The sequence below is a fragment of the Plutella xylostella genome, chromosome 15 (genome assembly GCF_932276165.1).
Source record: "Plutella xylostella chromosome 15, ilPluXylo3.1, whole genome shotgun sequence".
NCBI classification, from domain to species: Eukaryota; Metazoa; Arthropoda; class Insecta; order Lepidoptera; family Plutellidae; genus Plutella; species Plutella xylostella.
Genome location: NC_063995.1, coordinates 6,764,709 through 6,791,554, shown reverse-complemented (window position 1 = coordinate 6,791,554; position 26,846 = coordinate 6,764,709). Strand labels below are relative to the sequence as shown.

Here is a 26,846-nt window from a genome sequence, read left to right as displayed (position 1 = left end):
CAAATATGATCATTTTCGGCGCCCGCGCACCATTCCGACACCGGCGCGCTGTTTGACAGTTGCGTTCGAAATTTAAACTGTTCCAGTGTCTATTTGATTGGTCACAATGAGGGTGTTTTGCAGTTTTGTATTGGTTTGTGTCATCGGTGTGCAGGGAAAAGTTGCACGTGAGTTTTCTCTTCAGTTTTTTCTCTTAGAATTTTGTCAAAACAAAACGTACTAGGTATAATTTGTACACCAGTAGTACGGTCAGGTGCAGTTAAACCTGACCCCCCTCTCATAGTAACAATGCTTCTGAGAGGGGTCAGGTTTCTCTGCTCCTTACTGTACCTACTTACATGGCAGCCAAAGCTTTGGCCCAAGTTCAGTTTAACTAATAAGTTCATAAAATTTATCTATCATTGAGTTTTCCGATAAGTATTATTTTTAATTGACAACATTTTAAAATTTTATACAGTTGAAATTCGAAAACCATTTAGAGATATGGCTCTAATATTCACAAAAAAAAATGTTTCCGATTTTTCTTTTGATTTATTTCAGAGAAAAACATAAAAATCTAAATTATCATTCGTGACACCACGATGTGGCATAATAATTAAACGGGCTTTTACTTCTAAAACATAAACAACAAAAAAACATGTTATGTCACTTTGACAATGACAATGACAAACATCACTCAAATGTCTGTCACTTTTATGTGTCCTTGTCAATGACGGAAGTACGTGATTGGTCCTTGCCACAAAATAAAGTTGAAGTTGAAGCTGATTGGTCCTTGTTCATGTCAAGTTAATGTCATCCAACTTTTTTTTTTTAGGTTAGGCAGGCAACGAAAATATTTTTATCCCAAGCCTCGACGTGACCTCACTCATACTAAAAATATTTTGAACTTTGAAATCAAAAAAATATATTAAAACATAGAAATATTAAGAAATAAAAAAATACGGGTCATCTAAATTTGTGATATCTCGTCGAAAATAAAATAAAATCGGTGAGCATTTTATTTGAAATGTTGTCAATGATTTCAAAAGGAAGGATACGCCCTTCAGAACATTTTACTCAAACCTTCTTCATACAAGCAAAATAACTGCCATCTGTCATAATTTGTTGGAACTATTTCAGAGCCGAGCTACTTATCCTGACGACGCAACCTTGTACGTGCGTTCATATTTTACCGTCACCGGATAATAATATGAGTGAGTTGCATGCGGACGCCCGTACAAGGTTACATCGTGCGGCCATTGTAGACTTTGGTAGTAAAATAATTATCGCTTTAAAATGTGTTTATTTATTAATTAAGGATGATACGATATTCCATATTCCTTTTTGACCTTCGTATCATAGTTTTTGTAGCCTTTCACAACAAAAATAGGCATATTTATCACAAGAAACAAAGACTATCTCTCCGTCACAGACAACTGTCGACTGAGGACCGTTGGCCCTAAAATGACTATTTTAGGGCCAACGCGCGGGTGCCATTTTCTTGAGTGGTTTGGCCTGTCCTTACGCAGTAATATATATGTCAATGAATGTTGTCAATTGTGTGTGTGCCGGCGAGGATATAATTAATTTCTTTTAACATATATTATGTAACTTTCTATGTAATAAAAAATACTGTAAGTAAAATTTTAACCTACAAGTAATACCTGTTAAAAATTTATGCCAATAAATGGCACAGTGTAGCCAGTTCTATGGATGGTCGTCATCCGAAATGTGAATGACACCGGAGCACCATTGTGTTTCAGCTCACATCTTGAACCTTTGACCCAAGTCTGAGACACTCTTGTCACTTCAACTCATTTCATTTACATCACAAGTATTATTCATCGTAAGTGTGCCCCCATAATATATATAGTGACAAAGCATATTTTTCCACCTTGACGGTACAATTTTAGGAAATTTTCTTCTTATCCTGTCGGTGATGGCACACTAGAGCTTATGCTACAGGGTTGGTCACCTTTGTAAAAGGGATTAGAAAGTCAAGATAAGGTGCCACTCGCTGATAGCCCACAGGGCCCACAGTGACTGCAGTGCCTCGGAGTGCCTCGGACGGTCGCATAGGTACTCGTGAAATCTACAGTTGATACGTCTCCCAGAAAGTTTCCCGTCGTGCATTCCATGGAAGTAATAAGTAATAAAAGGAGATGCATTATATAGATAAGTTGAGCGTTTGCACTAGAATAAGTTTATAAATGCTTTGTCAAACCTGGTCAAATTATGACCTACATACCCAGAGACTGAACCAGATAAAAAAATATATTATTCATATATTATTTTAATTTTTCGTAAACTTTTCAAGTAAAAAGTGCGCGAAAATTGGGAAACTATAACTGTTCAATTTGTATGAAACTTTCAAAGGTCTAAACTCCAAGTATTTATTGATTCTTTGCCATTTGGGTCCAACAGGTAAGAAATATTTAGCACAGTTTCAAAAGCAGATTAACAAAGATGATCACGATCACAGATTGTCATGGTAATTAATTATGTAGTAAATAAGGTAAAAATGAGATAGTTACTGTAAACATAATGAAATCTTGTTATTACATAAATGAATCTGTCCTTGGCGAATGCTATCACAATTTTACCTTACGTAGGTTTTATAAAGTGCGCCAATAGCGAATATTTTCTACTCTAGTTATGTAGGTAATGGCTATAGATGATTCGATAGGCGGTTCACCGCAAGTTCTATGACATCTTGAGCAGCGCCCCTGTCTGCAACGTTAGAAACAAATAATAAAACGCATGAAACTCCGGAATATTCGTGATTTACACACAGGTACAAACGTTATAATTATATAAAATATAATTTTAAGTAATGTGGGGAATAGGTCGGCTCTATTTCAATCGTCCAGACACCTCCCAGAGCATGTAACATAACATCGTTGTACCTAATGTTTCTTACTGGAGGGGCATGTAGCGGTTCATTTCTGCTACTATTGCTACGTTTGCTTTCAATGTATTATTTATCTCGGGAATCGTTACTGGGAAAATCATTAAAACTCGTGATTCATCACAATATAATAAAATACCTTTTATTTGCACCAAAAGTAAATCATCTTACTTATAAACTTATAAACACAGTACAAAAAGGCGGGCTCCTATTGCTTAAATCAATCTGTAGTAGAGAATCTTTTACAATTACATTATTGTTAGTGACTGAGTCCTAAGTGTCCTTACCGGCACTAATAAAATTGGTGACAGGAATGTAGCTTTATGTTATTCGTAAGTCTAATTCTTGGTTCACCTACATTCCTGCCGGGTCGGTTACGTTACGTGTGTTATGTTAGCTAGACCTAACAGGTAATAGATGTACTGGTACTAGACCAGTACGCTGCCACTGAATATATTATGCCTAAATGGCTGTTCCATGAAATAAAGTTGAACCGGATTTATATTAGAGTGCTGTGTAGTTGACATGAACCTAAATATAATCAGTTGGTAGTTGGTAGCATATCTTGAGCTTTTGAAGAAGGGCTGAAACAATTTTCCGTAATTGCCATATTTTCTTTTTGTCTGTCTTCTCGGCACTTGAAACAGCTTTCATGTTCGATTGGGGGTTACTATATTTATATTATGTATAGGGTAAAACAAGTGAAGTGTACCTATGTTAAGTTCAAACTATACTTATAACACAGTCGTAAACAAAATATATAAAAACGCCGCGCTTTTTTATTTAGCGTTGCGTATTTCAAAGTCAGGAAATTCAGTCCCAGAGTAACGTGACACCTGGCTCACGGCTACCGGCTAGGTACTTGCGTGACAATAAACTGCCTATTAAAATACAAGTCCTGGGTAATTAGTGCTTTTCCTGTCGTGTTTTATTGACCCATCCTTTTTCCGAATGACACAGGATCTGTTGAAATAGATACATACACTGAGGATGCAGCACTGTGTATTTGTCAATCAAAATGACATGGCTTTGTTTGTAGATGCATACCTACCTACTTCCCAAACATCCATTTAGTGTTGTGCCATCAAACTTAATTAGTCCCATGAACACACCTACTAGCAGTAGACAATCTGATCTATTTTTATTTTGTGACGAATAGGATCCACCTTTTTACAATGGGAGTGGACACTCATCTCTTGTGGACTGTAAACAATCATGATACTTTTGGGTAAGGACGCGGACACAATTAGTTAATCAGGCGAGGAAATGCATCTGGTACAAGGTGGACCGCTAGTGCCGCTCACTACCTCTCAGTGTGCATACAACCTTAATTATGCATTGACCGTATGCGTAGAATTCCTACATGTATTATGGCTTATGCTTATTAGGTCAGATTTTCAAACAATTTGAAAATTTGGCGATGCTGGCTTAGATCAAATTCCACAGGACTTTGATAAAACTTTAAATAAAATTTACTGAAGTAGGTTGGCTAGTATTTTTCCATTATTACCTAAAAAAAAAAACACGCACTCACGCCTTGTACTAATGTACTCCCTTGCGGGGTAGCCAGAGGTGCATTGCTGCACCCACTTTTCGCCAGAGTGTTATGTTAGTCCCAATGTGATAGGGGGCGGGCCTATTGCCATTTTACGGGCACATCCAAGACCCGAGAACAAATATCTGTGTTTAAACAAATATCTACCCCAGCCGGGAATCGAACCCGGGACCATCGGCTCAGTAGTCAGGGTCACTAACCACTACGCCATTCGGTCGTCATTATAGGTGTGTGAAGTTAGCAGCCTAAAGTTAGCAGCCTTTGAATACCCGACCAAATTAAGATGGTCACTTCAGTCATTGCATACATTATCAATTAAAACACGTAAAAAGCCCCAAAAACATTGGAATAATAATGCTAGGTACTTATATAAACACTAAAATATGTTCTAAAATAAATAAATTCTAAAAAATACGACGTTTACTTACTGACGCTCTTGTTGGTTAATGGATATTTTGTATGGGGGCACCAAGATGCCATAGACCTGCCCGCATCTCACCTGGTTAATTATGTGTGTTGTGTCATTAGAAAACACTGACAGAAGTTTCATCAACATTGAAACGGGATAGCAGGTGTCCAGGAGCCACTTTCTGACGGATTCTGGGTGAAAAATTTACAATATTTCACGAATATTCAAGTTTGCAGGTGGAACCTGAAGAGATTCAGCTGCAAATGATAGTTCATATAAAAGGTATTATTAATACCTAGAAATGGTTTTCAGCAATTTCAGATTAAATGACTTTTGGTGAATATTCAAGGTGAAAACCAAAAAATAAAACTTAGCAGCCCAAGATTAACATTTTGTATGGGGGCACCAAGATGCTATAGACCTGCCCGCATCTCACCTGGTTTATTATGTGTGTTGTGTCATTGGAAAACACTGACAGAAGTTTCATCAACATTGAAACGGTAAAGCAGGTGTCCAGGAGCCACTTTCTGACAGATTCTGGGTGAAAAATTGACAATATTTCACGAATATTCAAGTTTGCAGGTGGAACCTGAAGAGATTCAGCTGCAAATGATAGTTCATATGAAAGGTATTATTAATACCTAGAAACGGTTTTCAGCAATTTCAGATTAAATGACTTTTAATGAATATTCAAGGTGAAAACCAAAAAATAAAACTTAGCAGCCCAAGATTAACATTTTGTATGGGGGCACCAAGATGCTATAGACCTGCCCGCATATCTCACCTGGTTTATTATGTGTGTTGTGTCATTAGAAAACACTGACAGAAGTTTCATCAACATTGAAACGGGATAGCAGGTGTCCAGGAGCCACTTTCTGACGGATTTTGGGTGAAAAATTTACAATATTTCACGAATATTCAAGTTTGCAGGTGGAGCCTAAACAGGTACAGCTGCAAATGATAGTTCATATGAAAGGTATTATTAATACCTAGAAACGGTTTTCAGCAATTTCAGATTAAATGACTTTTGGTGACTCTTCAAGGTGAAAATCAAAAAATAAAACTTAGCAGCCCAAGATTAACATTTTGTATGGGGGCACCAAGATGCTATAGACCTGCCCGCAACTCACCTGGTTTATTATGTGTGTTGTGTCATTGGAAAACACTGACAGAAGTTTCATCAACATTGAAACGGTATAGCAGGTGTCCAGGAGCCACTTTCTGACAGATTATGGGTGAAAAATTGACAATATTTCACGAATATTCAAGTTTGCAGGTGGAACCTGAAGAGATTCAGCTGCAAATGATAGTTCATATGAAAGGTATTATTAATACCTAGAAACGGTTTTCAGCAATTTCAGATTAAATGACTTTTGGTGACTCTACAAGGTGAAAATCAAAAAATAAAACTTAGCAGCCCCAGATTAACATTTTGTATGGGGGCACCAAGATGCTATAGACCTGCCCGCATCTCACCTGGTTTATTATGTGTGTTGTGTCATTGGAAAACACTGACAGAAGTTTCATCAACATTGAAACGGTATAGCAGGTGTCCAGGAGCCACTTTCTGACAGATTATGGGTGAAAAATTGACAATATTTCACGAATATTCAAGTTTGCAGGTGGAACCTGAAGAGATTCAGGTGGAAATGATAGTTCACATGAAAGGTATTTTTAATACCTAGAAACGGTTTTCAGCAATTTCAGATTAAATGACTTTCGGTGAATATTCAAGGTGAAAACCAAAAAATAAAACTTAGCAGCCCAAGATTAACATTTTGTATGGGGGCACCAAGATGCTATAGACCTGCCCGCATCTCACCTGGTTTATTATGTGTGTTGTGTCATTAGAAAACACTGACAGAAGTTTCATCAACATTGAAACGGTATAGCAGGTGTCCAGGAGCCACTTTCTGACAGATTCTGGGTGAAAAATTGACAATATTTCACGAATATTCAAGTTTGCAGGTGGAACCTGAAGAGATTCAGCTGCAAATGATAGTTCATATGAAAGGTATTATTAGTACCTAGAAACGGTTTTCAGCAATTTCAGATTAAATGACTTTTGGTGACTCTACAAGGTGAAAATCAAAAAATAAAACTTAGCAGCCCAAGATTAACATTTTGTATGGGGGCACCAAGATGCTATAGACCTGCCCGCAACTCACCTGGTTTATTATGTGTGTTGTGTCATTGGAAAACACTGACAGAAGTTTCATCAACATTGAAACGGTATAGCAGGTGTCCAGGAGCCACTTTCTGACAGATTATGGGTGAAAAATTGACAATATTTCACGAATATTCAAGTTTGCAGGTGGAACCTGAAGAGATTCAGGTGGAAATGATAGTTCACATGAAAGGTATTATTAATACCTAGAAACGGTTTTCAGCAATTTCAGATTAAATGACTTTTGGTGACTCTGCAAGGTGAAAATCAAAAAATAAAACTTAGCAGCCCAAGATTAACATTTTGTATGGGGGCACCAAGACGCCATAGACCTGCCCGCATCTCACCTGGTTAATTATGTGTGTTGTGTCATTAGAAAACACTGACAGAAGTTTCATCAACATTGAAACGGGATAGCAGGTGTCCAGGAGCCACTTTCTGACGGATTCTGGGTGAAAAATTTACAATATTTCACGAATATTCAAGTTTGCAGGTGGAACCTGAAGAGATTCAGCTACAAATGATAGTTCATATGAAAGGTATTATTAATACCTAGAAACGGTTTTCAGCAATTTCAGATTAAATGACTTTTGGTGACTCTACAAGGTGAAAATCAAAAAATAAAACTTAGCAGCCCCAGATTAACATTTTGTATGGGGGCACCAAGATGCTATAGACCTGCCCGCATCTCACCTGGTTTATTATGTGTGTTGTGTCATTGGAAAACACTGACAGAAGTTTCATCAACATTGAAACGGTATAGCAGGTGTCCAGGAGCCACTTTCTGACAGATTATGGGTGAAAAATTGACAATATTTCACGAATATTCAAGTTTGCAGGTGGAACCTGAAGAGATTCAGGTGGAAATGATAGTTCACATGAAAGGTATTATTAATACCTAGAAACGGTTTTCAGCAATTTCAGATTAAATGACTTTTGGTGACTCTGCAAGGTGAAAATCAAAAAATAAAACTTAGCAGCCCAAGATTAACATTTTGTATGGGGGCACCAAGACGCCATAGACCTGCCCGCATCTCACCTGGTTAATTATGTGTGTTGTGTCATTAGAAAACACTGACAGAAGTTTCATCAACATTGAAACGGGATAGCAGGTGTCCAGGAGCCACTTTCTGACGGATTCTGGGTGAAAAATTTACAATATTTCACGAATATTCAAGTTTGCAGGTGGAACCTGAAGAGATTCAGCTGCAAATGATAGTTCATATAAAAGGTATTATTAGAACCTAGAAATGGTTTTCAGCAATTTCAGATTAAATGACTTTTGATGAATATTCAAGGTGAAAACCAAAAAATAAAACTTAGCAGCCCAAGATTAACATTTTGTATGGGGGCACCAAGATGCTATAGACCTGCCCGCATCTCACCTGGTTTATTATGTGTGTTGTGTCATAAGAAAACACTGACAGAAGTTTCATCAACATTGAAACGGTATAGCAGGTGTCCAGGAGCCACTTTCTGACAGATTCTGGGTGAAAAATTGACAATATTTCACGAATATTCAAGTTTGCAGGTGGAACCTGAAGAGATTCAGGTAGAAATGATAGTTCATATGAAAGGTATTATTAATACCTAGAAACGGTTTTCAGCAATTTCAGATTAAATGACTTTTAATGAATATTCAAGGTGAAAACCAAAAAATAAAACTTAGCAGCCCAAGATTAACATTTTGTATGGGGGCACCAAGATGCTATAGACCTGCCCGCATATCTCACCTGGTTTATTATGTGTGTTGTGTCATTAGAAAACACTGACAGAAGTTTCATCAACATTGAAACGGGATAGCAGGTGTCCAGGAGCCACTTTCTGACGGATTTTGGGTGAAAAATTTACAATATTTCACGAATATTCAAGTTTGCAGGTGGAGCCTAAACAGGTACAGCTGCAAATGATAGTTCATATGAAAGGTATTATTAATACCTAGAAACGGTTTTCAGCAATTTCAGATTAAATGACTTTTGGTGACTCTTCAAGGTGAAAATCAAAAAATAAAACTTAGCAGCCCAAGATTAACATTTTGTATGGGGGCACCAAGATGCTATAGACCTGCCCGCAACTCACCTGGTTTATTATGTGTGTTGTGTCATTGGAAAACACTGACAGAAGTTTCATCAACATTGAAACGGTATAGCAGGTGTCCAGGAGCCACTTTCTGACAGATTATGGGTGAAAAATTGACAATATTTCACGAATATTCAAGTTTGCAGGTGGAACCTGAAGAGATTCAGCTGCAAATGATAGTTCATATGAAAGGTATTATTAATACCTAGAAACGGTTTTCAGCAATTTCAGATTAAATGACTTTTGGTGACTCTACAAGGTGAAAATCAAAAAATAAAACTTAGCAGCCCCAGATTAACATTTTGTATGGGGGCACCAAGATGCTATAGACCTGCCCGCATCTCACCTGGTTTATTATGTGTGTTGTGTCATTGGAAAACACTGACAGAAGTTTCATCAACATTGAAACGGTATAGCAGGTGTCCAGGAGCCACTTTCTGACAGATTATGGGTGAAAAATTGACAATATTTCACGAATATTCAAGTTTGCAGGTGGAACCTGAAGAGATTCAGGTGGAAATGATAGTTCACATGAAAGGTATTATTAATACCTAGAAACGGTTTTCAGCAATTTCAGATTAAATGACTTTTAATGAATATTCAAGGTGAAAACCAAAAAATAAAACTTAGCAGCCCAAGATTAACATTTTGTATGGGGGCACCAAGATGCTATAGACCTGCCCGCATATCTCACCTGGTTTATTATGTGTGTTGTGTCATTAGAAAACACTGACAGAAGTTTCATCAACATTGAAACGGGATAGCAGGTGTCCAGGAGCCACTTTCTGACGGATTTTGGGTGAAAAATTTACAATATTTCACGAATATTCAAGTTTGCAGGTGGAGCCTAAACAGGTACAGCTGCAAATGATAGTTCATATGAAAGGTATTATTAATACCTAGAAACGGTTTTCAGCAATTTCAGATTAAATGACTTTTGGTGACTCTTCAAGGTGAAAATCAAAAAATAAAACTTAGCAGCCCAAGATTAACATTTTGTATGGGGGCACCAAGATGCTATAGACCTGCCCGCAACTCACCTGGTTTATTATGTGTGTTGTGTCATTGGAAAACACTGACAGAAGTTTCATCAACATTGAAACGGTATAGCAGGTGTCCAGGAGCCACTTTCTGACAGATTATGGGTGAAAAATTGACAATATTTCACGAATATTCAAGTTTGCAGGTGGAACCTGAAGAGATTCAGCTGCAAATGATAGTTCATATGAAAGGTATTATTAATACCTAGAAACGGTTTTCAGCAATTTCAGATTAAATGACTTTTGGTGACTCTACAAGGTGAAAATCAAAAAATAAAACTTAGCAGCCCCAGATTAACATTTTGTATGGGGGCACCAAGATGCTATAGACCTGCCCGCATCTCACCTGGTTTATTATGTGTGTTGTGTCATTGGAAAACACTGACAGAAGTTTCATCAACATTGAAACGGTATAGCAGGTGTCCAGGAGCCACTTTCTGACAGATTATGGGTGAAAAATTGACAATATTTCACGAATATTCAAGTTTGCAGGTGGAACCTGAAGAGATTCAGGTGGAAATGATAGTTCACATGAAAGGTATTATTAATACCTAGAAACGGTTTTCAGCAATTTCAGATTAAATGACTTTTGGTGACTCTGCAAGGTGAAAATCAAAAAATAAAACTTAGCAGCCCAAGATTAACATTTTGTATGGGGGCACCAAGACGCCATAGACCTGCCCGCATCTCACCTGGTTTATTATGTGTGTTGTGTCATTAGAAAACACTGACAGAAGTTTCATCAACATTGAAACGGGATAGCAGGTGTCCAGGAGCCACTTTCTGACGGATTCTGGGTGAAAAATTTACAATATTTCACGAATATTCAAGTTTGCAGGTGGAACCTGAAGAGATTCAGCTGCAAATGATAGTTCATATAAAAGGTATTATTAGAACCTAGAAATGGTTTTCAGCAATTTCAGATTAAATGACTTTTGATGAATATTCAAGGTGAAAACCAAAAAATAAAACTTAGCAGCCCAAGATTAACATTTTGTATGGGGGCACCAAGATGCTATAGACCTGCCCGCATCTCACCTGGTTTATTATGTGTGTTGTGTCATAAGAAAACACTGACAGAAGTTTCATCAACATTGAAACGGTATAGCAGGTGTCCAGGAGCCACTTTCTGACAGATTCTGGGTGAAAAATTGACAATATTTCACGAATATTCAAGTTTGCAGGTGGAACCTGAAGAGATTCAGGTAGAAATGATAGTTCATATGAAAGGTATTATTAATACCTAGAAACGGTTTTCAGCAATTTCAGATTAAATGACTTTTAATGAATATTCAAGGTGAAAACCAAAAAATAAAACTTAGCAGCCCAAGATTAACATTTTGTATGGGGGCACCAAGATGCTATAGACCTGCCCGCATCTCACCTGGTTTATTATGTGTGTTGTGTCATTAGAAAACACTGACAGAAGTTTCATCAACATTGAAACGGGATAGCAGGTGTCCAGGAGCCACTTTCTGACGGATTTTGGGTGAAAAATTTACAATATTTCACGAATATTCAAGTTTGCAGGTGGAGCCTAAACAGGTACAGCTGCAAATGATAGTTCATATGAAAGATATTATTAATACCTAGAAACGGTTTTCAGCAATTTCAGATTAAATGACTTTTGGTGAATATTCAAGGTGAAAACCAAAAAATAAAACTTAGCAGCCCAAGATTAACATTTTGTATGGGGGCACCAAGATGCTATAGACCTGCCTGCATCTTACCTGGTTTATTATGTGTGTTGTGTCATAAGAAAACACTGACAGAAGTTTCATCAACATTGAAACGGGATAGCGGGTGTCCAGGAGCCACTTTCTGACGGATTTTGGGTGAAAAATTGACAATATTTCACGAATATTCAAGTTTGCAGGTGGAACCTGAAGAGATTCAGGTAGAAATGATAGTTCATATGAAAGGTATTATTAATACCTAGAAACGGTTTTCAGCAATTTCAGATTAAATGACTTTTGGTGAATATTCAAGGTGAAAACCAAAAAATAAAACTTAGCAGCCCAAGATTAACATTTTGTATGGGGGCACCAAGATGCTATAGACCTGCCCGCATTTTACCTGGTTTATTATGTGTGTTGTGTCATAAGAAAACACTGACAGAAGTTTCATCAACATTGAAACGGGATAGCAGGTGTCCAGGAGCCACTTTCTGACGGATTTTGGGTGAAAAATTTACAATATTTCACGAATATTCAAGTTTGCAGGTGGAGCCTAAACAGGTACAGCTGCAAATGATAGTTCATATGAAAGGTATTATTAATACCTAGAAATGGTTTTCAGCAATTTCAGATTAAATAACTTTTGGTGACTCTTCAAGGTGAAAATCAAAAAATAAAACTTAGCAGCCCAAGATTAACATTTTGTATGGCGGCACCAAGATGCTATAGACCTGCCCGCATCTCACCTGGTTTTTTATGTGTGTTGTGTCATCAGAAAACACTGACAGAAGTTTCATCAACATTGAAACGGGATAGCAGGTGTCCAGGAGCCACCTTCTGACGGATTTTGGGTGAAAAATTTACAATAGTTAATCTTGGGCTGCTAAGTTTTATTTTTTGATTTTCACCTTGAAGAGTCACCAAAAGTCATTTAATCTGAAATTGCTGAAAACCGTTTCTAGGTATTAATAATACCTTTCATATGAACTATCATTTGCAGCTGTGCCCGTTTAGGCTCCACCTGCAAACTTGAATATTCGTGAAATATTGTACTTTTTTCACCCAGAATCTGTCAGAAAGTGGCTCCTGGACACCTGCTATACCGTTTCAATGTTGATGAAACTTCTGTCAGTGTTTTCTAATGACACAACACACATAATAAACAAGGTGAGATGCGGGCAGGTCTATAGCATTTTGGTGCCCCCATACAAAATGTTAATCTTGGGCTGCTAAGTTTTATTTTTTGATTTTCACCTTGAAGAGTCACCAAAAGTCATTTAATCTGAAATTGCTGAAAACCGTTTCTAGGTATTTATAATATCTTTCATATGAACTATCATTTGCAGCTGTACCTGTTTAGGCTCCACCTGCAAACTTGAATATTCGTGAAATATTGTAAATTTTTCACCCAAAATCCGTCAGAAAGTGGCTCCTGGACACCTGCTATCCCGTTTCAATATTGATGAAACATCTGTCAGTGTTTTCTAATGAGACAACACACATAATAAACCAGGTGAGATGCGGGCAGGTCTATAACATCTTGGTGCCCCCATACAAAATGTTAATCTTGGGCTGCTAAGTTTTATTTTTTGATTTTCACCTTGAATATTCACCAAAAGTCATTTAATCTGAAATTGCTGAAAACCATTTCTAGGTATTAATAATACCTTTCATATGAACTATCATTTGCAGCTGAATCTCTTCAGGTTCCACCTGCAAACTTGAATATTCGTGAAATATTGTCAATTTTTCACCCAAAATCTGTCAGAAAGTGGCTCCTGGACACCTGCTATACCGTTTCAATGTTGATAAAACTTCTGTCAGTGTTTTCTAATGACACAACACACATAATAAACCAGGTAAGATGCGGGCTGGTTTATAGCATCTTGGTGCCCCCATACAAAATGTTAATCTTGTGCTGCTAAGTTTTATTTTTTGATTTTCACCTTGAAGAGTCACCAAAAGTCATTTAATCTGAAATTGCTGAAAACCGTTTCTAGGTATTAATAATACCTTTCATATGAACTATCATTTGCAGCTGAATCTCTTCAGGTTCCACCTGCAAACTTGAATATTCGTGAAATATTGTACTTTTTTCACCCAAAATCCGTCAGAAAGTGGCTCCTGGACACCTGCTGTACCGTTTCAATGTTAATGAAACTTCTGTCAGTGTTTTCTAATGACACAACACACATAATAAACCAGGTGAGATGCGGGCAGGTCTATAGCATCTTGGTGCCCCCATACAAAATATCCATTAACCAACAAGAGCGTCAGTAAGTAAACGTCGTATTTTTTAGAATTTATTTATTTTAGAACATATTTTTGTGTTTATATAAATACCTAGCATTATTATTCCAATGTTTTTGGGGCTTTTTACGTGTTTTAATTGATAAAGTATGCAATGACTGAAGTGACCATCTTAATTTGGTCGGGTATTCAAAGGCTGCTAACTTTAGGCTGCTAACTTCACGCAGGTCGTCATTATTACCTATTACTTAACACTTTTTTTTATCATCCAATAGGCAGAAAATTTTAAAGCATAAAAAGGTTTGCTCGTCTTTTATGAAGCCTGGATGTCGTAAAGTATCAAATGAAACGTGACGGATATTCAGAACGGATATTGCTGAAAAAGAAACACATCTGAATGTTTCAAGCACTTAATTTTTTAAACTGCTGATGAAACGATTTCTTTCATAAATGTTTTACGTCATGTTCAGTTACAAGTAATAATACTCTATTGCGGGGCAGGACTGGCAGATACATGCATTTCTGAATATACCTTACTGTTGTCTACTAGTTACCGCATGTTATAAGGAGATAGGTTGGTCCAACAAACCGCACTGGGCCCGCGTGGTGGACTAGGTCTAAAACCCTTCCTTGGAAGGAGACCCGTGCCCCAGCAGTGGGATGATAGGGAGATGGGCCGAACTTCGACCGAGAACGTCAGTACAACATGCAATATCACCCAAGTCACCCACAATTATTTTTCTTCCCAGCGGACGGCTTCCCGGCCTGCAAGCGAACGGACCCTCAGATCGAGAAGTGCTTCCTCGACGGCATCGAGAACATCCGACCGCAGCTGCAAGCGGGCATCCCCGAGGTGAACATCCCCTCGCTCGAGCCCTTCCTGGTGCCGACGCTCAAGCTGGACCGCACCGCCCCCAACCTGCGCCTGAAGGCCGTGCTGAAGAACATGGTCGCTCGTGGAGGAGGAAACTTCAGGATTGATAGATTGAAGTGAGTTTTTTGCTTTAAGGCTGCACGATAGATGCGTTTTCTGTTACGTTTATATTATGGTCACGTCTTGTACTTTTTAGCAGTCAAATATTTGATTTTATTTGAGTTGTCTCAAGTTTGTCCTTTTTGGATTATCGTTGGTATATTATCACGTTAGCAACACACTTCCATAGCAACAACACACCCGTCCACCAACCCGCACCGCAGCAGGCCGCGTGGTTGAAATAAATAAATAAATAAATTCCTAAAACCCTACCTTCATTGGAAGGAGACCCGTGCCCCAGCTGTGGAGACGTGATTGGTCGTGCGTGACGGTGATGATTCTCTGACTAACCCCTCTGCCTCTCCTCTTCCAGGATAAACCTGAACAACAAGTACGCAGCGGAGGTGAAGCTGTTCATCCCGCGGCTGGCGGTCACCGTGGACTACGACGTGAAGGGCTCCAGGCTGCTCGTGCTCGACATCGACGGCAAGGGACAGCTCCGGGGGAACTTCAGTGAGTTACTGAGTTACACTTTGAAAGTATGCCTACAGGAGGGTCTCTACTTCGACGAACGGTTTTTTTGTTCCAAAGCTTCGGAGCGCTGCGCTAACCACCACTCGGTCTTATTGTTTTAAGAGTGCCGATTGCAAGTAACAATTCTCGTTCGTTCTTTTGTCGATTTAGAGAGTGACGCCCCCTGGTCCGGCTAGATGGTTCTTAGACGTTCTGTAATATTTGTATATGTAAGACCATATAAATAAGAAATTTAGTTTTATTCACTGAGAAGAAATAATCCTAAATTAATTCTGAATTAATCTAAACATTAATCTAATTCTGCTCCTCTATAAATAAACAAAGCGTCATAGATCACACAGACCCAATCATAAAACCTAATTACATTTATGTATGTAAGGCCTGTTGTAGGAACGATACCATTATAAGCGTCCGTACACCTGTTCAGAATATTAGCAGAGCTATTAATGATAACACAATGCCATTATTTAAAACTAAGTCAAACCTAAACAAAGGATACCTACCTCTAAGTACATGTAATGTATACTGATGAGTTTTATTGAAATGTTTCAGCTGGCATCCAGGTGGTGGCTAAAGGAAGCGCGAAGGTTATCGAGAAGGACGGGGAGTCCTACCTCCAGGCAGACAAGATCGCCACCAGGCTCAAGATCAACCACGGACAGATCGATATCAATGACACGGAGAGACCGTATGCAGGTAACATTAATTGACTGAAGTTCAAGATTACTATGATACAAGTATGTAATGATTCTTAGGCTCTGTTTCACAATGTCTGGTTAGTGGCTACCTGTGAGATAAAATACATGCTGTCACTGTCAAATAATAACAGAGAGTGACAGCATGTATTTTAATTTACAAGTAGCCACTAACCAGACATTGTGAAACAGGGCCTTAGTCTAGTGACGCATGGACCGACCAAATATAATTTTTCTTCCAATGGAGATGATTATTAAGACCTTCCTAAAATTATTTACTTATGGGAAAATTTTGTTTTGATGAACAGTTTCAACCTTCCCCAATATTATACACGGTGCTACTATTGCTCTCGAACTTCGCTTTAAAATGTTTCCCCATGAGGTTTCATATTTACTAATTTTGTAAACCATTCAATGTCTTCTATAAAGCGGAATTAGTCCCGTTCGCGTACTTTCCCCATCTACGACCAATTCGTTTTAATTCAATCAAAATAATGCTTCGTTCGACCAACAATATTCAAACAGAAAATACAAAAATTTATTCTTTATCATCAAAATCTTATAGCAGTCCACTGCTCGATGTAGTTAGATCTCTCCCCGAGCACGCCACTGGATGCAAACTATAACTTTATTACTAGCCAGTTTTTGCAATCCGTCACTACATATATCCGGAGGGCGTCCTGCACTACGTTTGCCTATACTCGCGGTCTCCACTCCAGAACACGTTTACCCCAAGCAACGGTCGTTTATAATGATTCTTACACACATGAAAGACATAATGTGTTTTCATTTCAGCAAATTCAGCCGTGGCCTTCTTCAACTCGAGTCCCAACGTGGTGCTGGACATCCTCAACCCGCTCATCGAGGACACGGGAGCCGCCATCATGAAGGCATTCCTCAACAAGATCTTCGGCAGCATTCCCTTGAAGGAACTCATCCTGGACTAGATATAACGCTGTAAAATGTAGATGTTTTGGAATGGTGTGTGACCCTTGTGTGATCTTATTAGTTCATAGGATTATAGTTGAAACATTGGAAGAGGTTTGTGTTTGGTAGAGGACTGCGATTGGCTGACAAAGATTTTTTTTTATATTAGGTCTATCTACCCTTACCTACACATTCAAAGCTTTCATGTGTGAAGTGTATTTATTAAGTTTTCACTGAACTTTCTGTTACTTTCCTGTCTACCTATCATAATTTAATGGCATAGTACCTAGAACGGAATTTGTTGATTGTGCTAAAAACTGTCTCTATTGGACGCCAAAGATCAACTTTATTGTACCTGTTTTTAAATTTAGAATAAGATAGATTTAGTTAATTTAATAAAAAACATAAATTAACTTATTGTTTTTTATTAATGGCTTATCAAATAACATCTAAGTGAACGGTAATATTTTACTGGATTACTGAAAATTCCATGGTACTTATTCCTTCCCATCCCAAGAAAAACATCTCCATGGAATTTTGTCAAACATCATCCCTTTTGTTTTGAGTTTAATTAATTTACCACTGATAAATTCTTATTCTGTTTACCCACATCCTATATGGCTATATGGGCATTAAGTAATCTTGACTATGTAAAGTATCTCGGCCAACGATTTATCTGCTGCATCTTCATTCGAGTTAATATCATTGACATAATCATGTAATTAAAGTGTTTTTTTTTTCAATATTAAATAAATAAGTGTTTTATTTAGATCACTATGATTTCCTTCCTGTACATTCTGACCACATACATCCTGTTCCTGGGTATAATCAAAGCACAGCCATATCGTCGAAATGCAATAAAACATATCACCAAGCAATAACGCTTCAATTGCAATGCGTTAGATATGTAAGTACCTATGTATTTATGTAGGTTCATACTTCATTTGTTTTTCTCTGAGGTCTTTTATCGAGGCTAACAGAGTCCACATATGGATCAAATCTAACATACCAGTTACTTTTATAAAGGCAGATTTATAGATTTCAAAGCTTATTCTAGGCGTAGTGCCACTTGTAGTGATCGTATCAAACACCATGATTGGATCAACAATTATTTTGTGTGTGATTTTAAGTGCTGATGTTGTTATCGGGAGAGGATTCCAACAAAATCAAACCAAAGACAATGTCTATGATGAAATGGGTAAGATTTCTATTAGTAGTCAATTAAATAAATCATGAAATTCATGAAAACATAATAAAAATACCAAATATTCAGTTATCTTCCTATTATAATACGACACTTCGGCTGGGGCAGATTTTTATTTGTTATCTGAAATATCTGAAAAGGGATGTGCGGGATAATGGCAATAAACCGCGACCCTTTATTACATTAGGACTAAAACATTACCCTCCACCTTCGGCAGTCGGGTAAAAAAGAAACAGTGTTGATAAAAATAAAACAAATTGTATTAGAGAAAGTTACTGAACGCCCATCAAACTGTACACAGACAATCTTATGGATCCTACTGATATCATAATTTGTAATTTTAGTAAAACACCTCCCGGGATGTCACTACAGTGATCCAAAAGTGACAGAATGCATCCAGAAGGCTGCAGAGGAGGCCAAGGTATTGCTGGCCCATGGGGTTCCATCCCTCGGGATCCAACCTTTGGAACCCCTGAAGGTTCCAAGTGTGAGGCTCCGCCAGCACAATGGGCCCAATAAAGGGCTGAAGTACGACGCCTGGCTCTCAGATGTCACGCTGAAAGGACTTACCGATTACAAAGTTAATCAGATGGAGTAAGTAAGAAAACAATTAAGGTTATTGGTATACACGTAGACGTAGGTATATAGTTGTTGATGTAGAATCTTTTTGCGCAAAAGATTTTTGTAGAATGGACAGAAGTCAGACGACAGAAGCGGGTCGAGTTGAGTTTTACTCCCGTGAGAAGTAACGAACTCTATCGCCGACTGAATGGGTAGGTATGATTAGAAATGAGCAAAAATCACTTACTTTCGCATATAAAATCTATATCATAATAGTATAGATTTCCACATATTGTTTTCAATCAGCATTTTAATTAAACAAATGATCCCAATTTTATAAATTAATTTAAAATTTGATTTGTGATGAGTTGTTAAATGTACTTCAATATTGCAAACGGAGTCATTGATTTACCCTTTTCCGTTTACTATTAATTTGGTCTTATTGATACTGGAATTTTTTCATTGCAATTGACTAAATATTTTTATTCCTCATCATTAATTATATTCATCACAATACTCGCAGCATATTCCCTGAGAAGCTGAAGGTGTTGGCGAACATCAGCCTGCCGCACCTGCAGATGTCGGGCGAGTTCGTGATCCTCGGCCACTTCCAGATGCTGCCCGTCGAGTCCACCGGGAAACTATCCGCTAACTTCAGTAAGTTCCAATGTAGCTTGTAATAATTCATCTTTATCCATCCATTGCCTTCCTTATTTATTTATTAGATACTTTATTGCACAAATATGAAATATAAGTGTACAAAAGGTGGACTTATATCTTCCATAAGTCTTTCATTCACAAAAAGGTTGCCTGAAAAGATCGCTTTTAGCGATAAGGCCGCCTATCGAGCTTAATCTTACTTTGTAACTTAATTTTAGATGTTTATTTTTTACTTTATTGAAATGTAATTGTATTTTAAGTTCACGAACATTATCATTAATGAACACATTAATTTTACACCTATGTGAAACTTTAGAAAAAAACTTATAATTATTATTTATAATTTAGTAAGCATATTTAGTTTCGGTTGATTTTGTTTATTCATTGTCATCATCATCAATTTACGTTTCACAGCGATGTGCTCAGCATCAATAGAGGCGTTGGGCGCGAGGGTTCACAAGCGCATGGTGGTGCGAGACGCCGTGGTGAGGCTGCAGTGCGCCGGCCCACTGCAGGCAGACCTGGATGAGGCACACTCCGCTACTGGGGAGATGGGTAACTGGTTCTTTTCTACTTTGCAACAGGACTTAAGCTGTATGCAGAAAGAAAGCGAGAAAAATATAAGCGCCATCTTTACTATGGATATTTTTCCAGCGCTGGTTCGGCAAAGTATGGAAAAGTGAGCGCTTTAAAGTTTCCAGCTTTCTTTCTGAAAACGGCCTCACAATATTTCGCTGACGAAGCACTCTTTAGCTAATTAAATTTATCTATACATAGTGAATGTTGGAACATTACTACACAGCGGATAAGCGTGGAGGGAATTGGTCCGATTTTAGAAAGGGGGGCTAGATCTTTAGGGCATCCATTTGAGGGAGTCTTGAACAGGAAGTGAATTATCCTATCATAAAATTCACGAATTAAAAAAGAGTTGGTTGGTAAACATAAATAAAGACGACATTTTAACTTGTTTAACAAAACTCTTATCAGTCGCCATGACATTGAGCCAAGGGAAACCAAATCAGCCAAAGGTCACGGCGCCCAATTAATACTTAGCTGATTTATTATTTATTTATTTCAGAGATGATAACGGACCACATCGTACAGATGCACTCAAACGAGATCATAGCTGAGGTGCAGCCAGCCGTGGAGACCACCCTGGCGATGGTGCTCGAAGATATAGCCAACAAGTTCCTCAAACACGTTCCTTACGATATGGTGTTCCCGAATTAAGATAGTGGATAAGATGAAGCAAAAGTGCAAGTCACTTTCTAAGGCGACCGGAAAACGAAAGGGATACTGAAGCAAACGTATGTGTAGTCACTTTCGATTTCACGCAACGGTCTTCAACTAAGTCAATTATCTATTGCAAAGTTTATTTAATTATTTATTGTTAGTACTACGAAGAATGCAGATAAATTTCCCTACTTATTGTGTATGGATCATTGTATTAAAGGGTATTAAAGTGTCCTCATGAGTCGAATTACATTTCATTTTGTCCAGTATGTTTACTTCGACATCAGGTTTTATAAATTGTATGTTGTTGGTCGACCCAATGACTACATTCAGTGAAATATCAGTAACGAAGGAAATCTTGGGAAAGAGGTAATTTATATTCGGGTTATTGGAGCGAGTCATTTCTCCATAGTTTTCTACAACTGTGACAGTTGAGACTTCCCTATGGCTCAACACATCACTTATCATATCATATCCTGCTCCTTCCTTAAGTTATTATGCAAAGAGAGGTTACACTTGATGGACATATGCGAGGTAGAACAAATAGTCCACATCCTCAGTTGAAACAGTGTTGTCGCTGTTACATGAGAATGGGTAATGATAGACTACAGTCGGAACTGTTTATATGGTCTGATGGTTAAAGCTTTGCTCCAATTCCTGTAGGTCTCTTACTAAAATGACTTACTTACTGCCAGTTCCAAAAACTTTATGTACCGAGAGCTGCTAGTAGAATATTAAAAAATATATATAGCCGTCATATTGCTTGTTTAACAACTTTTAACAATTGATATTTTGCATCACATCTAGAAGCTGTGACGGGCTGTGATGGTTGGTGACTGAGTCAACAACCGATACGTGCTAGGCGGTGCCCAGAGATCTATATAGATACGGTAGTAATGGAACAGTATGGAATACTGTGAGATGTTAACTAATGACGTGTCTCCACCAAACCACTACGCTGTCGGGCAGGTTGCTGAAAGAGGCTGCCCGCGTTACGCCGCTGTATGGTGATGCTCAGCCTTGGGTCGAGGTAAGAGGCAGGAGGAAGGCATTTGAGGCTTCAATCAGCCTGGTACTAAGGCCTATTTATCTGAATATTTAAAAATTAGGACTTAATGTAGGTAAATTTATACAGAATTAAATTGTATTTTATCAGTACACTACAAGTAGGTCATTGAGCTAGTCTTCGCATAAATTCCATCATTCGAAATTTAAATTATAATAACCTATATTTATGATCATCTGAGGACAATGGAAATGGATATCATTGAAAAGTAAGTAAAAGCATTTAATAATAAATATCTAGCCGGTACACGCACTGTTCACTTGCTGACCTCAAAGTGTGTCAGCGGCTCACTGGGTCTCGTTACGTCACTGCTGAAGCAACCATTACAACATGCGCCCGCGCATAGCTCTATGCTTATTTAATTTAATTACTTGCAATGTTTATTTTACTAATTAGCACCTAATTCCTACCAGTATAATATGATAAGAAATGTTTGGAGGAAACAATGTGTGATGTGAACGTAATCATTGCTTGCTTGCTAGCTGAAGTTTACTAATCTTGATAGATCCATTTCGATATCAGTGGATGGTAGTTGATCTAGGTATTGCATGGTCGACGTGATGCTGAGGTTGGTATTATCTGTGACTGAGGCAATTCCCCTTCACGTGTTTTATAGCTTTGATTAAATTAAGATTATCAATCGGATAGATTAAAACTGAGACCTAACAGCACGTAGAACAATGTCTTTAAATAATAAGGAACGTTTTAATAAAATTAGTTCATTCAAGATTTCCCGGGACTTAGTTGTAAATTTTAGTCATAATGTGGCCAGTGATTTTGTTTCCGTTGTTGATAAGTTCCGTGGTGGGAGGTTGGGAAAAGAAATTCATAAACTGTAAGTACTTACAGAAGAATATAGTGCATAGAATAGTACCTACCTACCAAATGCATAATTCAGGCAGTGTAAGCTTTTCCTTGAATTAGTTTTTTTAAAGACCTACAAATGGCTTTTGCTTTCTCTATATTTTATACTTAAATTAATTATTATAATTATGTATTAAGGAAAAGTATTGTGTATTATAATAAATAATTACATGGTTCATCTTAAGGCATATAAACTAATTATTATTATTGTTTCAGTCGGCAGCTTTGTTTGTCCCAGAGAGGAAAAAGCTCTTGGACGATGTCTGAAGGATTCGTTTAATCTCTACATCCCGCAGTTAGCTTCAGGTTTGTTAAGTCATACTCAACTATAACTTAATTATAATGTATAATATGTGTATTGTTAAGTCTTCCTGTGTAAGTGTTTGTGATACATCCAATGGAGAACCTGAAAGTAAAATTTTAGGAAATGACCTCACCACTGTTTAAATTATATGTATATACCTACTTAGAATCAAAATCTATAAAATACACACACACGTGCAATGAAAAAGCTCCAGTTACATAATACATGTGGAATGTCAATAGCAGGTGGAACTTTTCCATTGCACGTGTATTTTTAGTAGCCCGGATGCCGGAAGCAAGAAGAACGCCACTGATAAAACTTTACCCTACACCTTTTCTCCAGGACTCCCCGAGTACGGTCTGCCGGCATGCGAGCCGCTGGTGGTGCCCTCGCTGACCGTGGAGCAGTCCACGGGAGCCATCCGCGTCAGCTCCACGTACTCCGACGTCACCGTGCGCGGACCCTCCAAGATGAAGGTCACTAATGTCGAGTAAGTTATATAGATTGTTGCAAAAAGGGTATACTAAGTCGAAACCTACGTGTGCAGCATGTTATACTCGTATCTAAGCCCTAAGGTTTCGGCTTAGTATACATTTTAAATCATTTGAATTTAATATAATTTTCCAGTCTGGCTGTGTCGATGGCTACTGTCCTAAAATTGCTCCTCAGTGGACCGCCATGTTGATATCACCCTGGTCGGCCTTGAGGAGGTCTTCCCGAGTATATATGAAAGCCGGGAAACGCTAACTGGTGGTCCATGGTCTGAATGGAAGCACTACCTATGCAGAGGTTGGATGCAATGCAAGGAGTCAGAAACATTTCATCTGCAATCGATTCACCCATTAACCTTCCTCCAACGTACTTATGTTTAACTTATGATGAAACATTGCTGATGTACCATTCATTCCCGAAAGCATGGAGTTGTTCGACTACTGGGCGGGTATTTAAAGACTTGCTGCTCTCAGTATAGAACGTTTTAAATGTACGAATTTTGAAAACGGCTTCTTCACATTGTTTCCTGACATCCGCTAAAATATAGATTCTCTATAAGTACACAATTAAATTTGATAGGCCACCTTTCTACCTTCCAGTGAGTTAACATAATATTATTCTAACACTCCTTTTTCCCCCAGCGTGAACCCCCGCAAGCACCTGGTGGTGGTGGACATGCACATCCCGGAGCTGCTGATGCGCGGGCGCTACCGGCTGCACGGGAACGTGCTCATGCTGCCCATCGAGGGAGAGGGCACCTTCTCCGGGAGATACAGTGAGTTGCTTGTGAAGAGATGTGTGATAGTCATAGCATTATGCTGAGTCGGAACCCTTTTGCTTGTCTATATCTTAACGTTTTTCTGTATGTCTGATATAATTAGGTATTTTAATGTCGTGTGCTTATAATTCCCTAATGTATAATAGCAATATCTACCTTTATTTCCTGAAGTAAATTTCTTGTAGAATACATCAACTACTTACATCCATCCATCGATCTCCTGGAAATCAGCTTACCCTGAAACAGTTCTTTATATTCATATATTCATATTCATTTATTCAGTTTAATACATCGTCATAAATATCATTATTATCAATAATAATATAATGAAGTACATTACTTAAATTAGGCATGTCACAAATCATATAAAAATAATGTCATATAAAGCATATAAATAAAGTAAACAAGAATACAATGTCATTTAAAAAAATAATAATAATATAAAAACAATGTCAGAACATATGCGTAGCATAATATTTATTAACATTTATCATTAAGATAATCGTCTACTGAGTAGTATGCTTTCTTGCTCAAATATTTTTTTAGCTTACAATTAAAACTAAAGTAGCTTTGCGACTCCCTTATGTCATCCGGGATTTTATTGTAAATTTTAGGACCCATTATATGCACGGTTTTCTCGGTTTTAGCAAGGCGGGCTGTGTTTAGGGTCAGGTCATTCTTCCGCCTATTCTGTAGCCTCGCAGTGGTGGAGAGGGGGGTGAAGTGGGCGAGGTTCTGGCGCACGTACTTGGCCACCTCCAGCACGTACAGGCAGGGCGCGGTGAGCACGCCCAGCTGCAGGAACAGTGCGCGCGCCGGCTCGTCCGGGGCCGCCCGCATCATGCGCCTCACCATCCTCTTCTGCAGGAGAAAAGGCCGATCTCGATCAGCGGCCAGCCCCCACAGCTCTATACCATATGTTAAGGCACTCTGGAAGTAACCATAGTATGCCTTAAGTAGGTTTTCTCTCGAGAGTGTGGGGACGAGCCGTGAGATAGCGTAGAAGGCGCCATTGAGTTTTGCACAGACACTATCAATATGATAGTGCCATTGCAGCCCAGTGTCGAAATGGAACCCCACGAACTTGGCACAGGTGTCGTACGGCACCGCAGTGTCCTGGACGATGACCGCAGGCAAATCAGCAGCGGAGCGATGCAACGAGAAGGACAGGAGATTAGTTTTGTCAATGTTGACCTGCATGCCGTTTATTGTGAACCAATTAATCAGCGCCTCCATTGTGTACACAATTGTGTATACTGTGAGTCACCTACTCTCCGCTCACAATACTTACAACCTCTGCACCTCCTCTTTGTTCATGGTGTCTTGTATATAAGACATATTCTATTCTATTTCAGGCGACATAGACGCGGTGGTGACCATCAAGCTGGGCCGCGCGCACCGCGACAACGCCGTGGACGCGCTCAGCTGTGACTCCCTGGACGTGCACTTCCACGTGGCGGGGGCCTCCGTGCAGCTCAACAACCTGTTCGGAGGCGACGGGGAGCTGGGTAAGATCCTCATCTTTGTGTGGCTATCCAAAGTTTATAGGGAGTTGAAGCCAGTCTGCGCTCAGGGTCGTTATGTGGCTTTGTATAGCCGATTGATATCCGAACTTTATAGGGAGAGCCTGTCCAATGAACTATGTAGACCAAGATGGCTAAATGCTAATAACCACCAATAAGTCAGCACGGGGTCCCGAAGGTCAAACCCTCACTGGCTTTACGTGCACTTCCACGTGGCGGGCGCCTCCGTGCAGCTCAACAACCTGTTCGGAAGAGACGGGGAGCTGGGTAAGATCCTCATCTTTACGTGGTTATCTGAACTTTATAGGGAGCTGCAGCTGTATAGTCAGGGTCGGACCTTCGGGAACTTGTGCTGGCTTATTGGTTTTTACTCCAATTAGCCATCATAGTCTAAATAACTCCTTGGACTGACCACTGATAGGTGATGAGGCCAAGGAAAGAGTGTGGTAGCGCTCTCGGTTAGGCATGGCATGTCCAGCAGTGGATCAATATGGGCTGATAATGGTGTGATGATAATGATAATGATTGAACATTTCCAGTTGAGATTAAGCCTGAAAGTAATCTTAAGGGTTTACCGAACTAATCAGACCAGCATTCTGGAAGTAACAGTCCGTCCAATCCTAAATTTTTCACTTCATCATCTGATCCCTAAATCATAACCTCATCAGGTAGAGCAATGAACAAGTTCCTGAACGAGAACTGGCAGAAGCTGACGGAGGAGCTTCAGGCGCCGCTGGAGGTGGCCCTCAAGGACTTCCTCAAGCCCCTCGCCGACCACTCCTTCGCGACCCTCAACGCTGATGACATACTATACTCATAGAGGCCTTCGGAGCTGGTGGGATAAGTCATGTTATGTGATATCGGTAGAGAGTTTATCACAGTAAAATAATTTGTGGTTTTTGTTACTTTTAAGGGTGTACTTTATATAGTTACCTGTAGTTAATTTATTTATATACCTATTAAAGTAAT

The 26,846-nt window shown here is 38.7% G+C and overlaps 2 protein-coding genes across 2 annotated transcripts; both read left to right on the top strand.

The window, feature by feature from the left end:
- On the top strand, positions 1–26,699 carry LOC105381152. The gene is made up of 15 exons (XM_048625697.1): positions 1–167; positions 14,813–15,053; positions 15,410–15,549; positions 16,123–16,266; positions 17,061–17,210; positions 18,741–18,990; positions 19,481–19,614; positions 20,032–20,172; positions 20,696–20,804; positions 22,714–22,751; positions 22,997–23,086; positions 23,427–23,574; positions 24,218–24,351; positions 25,710–25,862; positions 26,546–26,699. The coding sequence occupies exons 1-15, from the start codon at positions 107–109 to the stop codon at positions 26,695–26,697; spliced, it is 2,085 nt and encodes a 694-aa protein (XP_048481654.1). The 5' UTR covers positions 1–106; the 3' UTR covers positions 26,698–26,699.
- LOC105381111 lies at positions 17,753–20,922 on the top strand. The gene is made up of 5 exons (XM_048625880.1): positions 17,753–18,390; positions 18,741–18,990; positions 19,481–19,614; positions 20,032–20,172; positions 20,696–20,922. The coding sequence occupies exons 1-5, from the start codon at positions 18,285–18,287 to the stop codon at positions 20,845–20,847; spliced, it is 783 nt and encodes a 260-aa protein (XP_048481837.1). The 5' UTR covers positions 17,753–18,284; the 3' UTR covers positions 20,848–20,922.
- Positions 26,700–26,846: the final 147 nt, after the last annotated feature.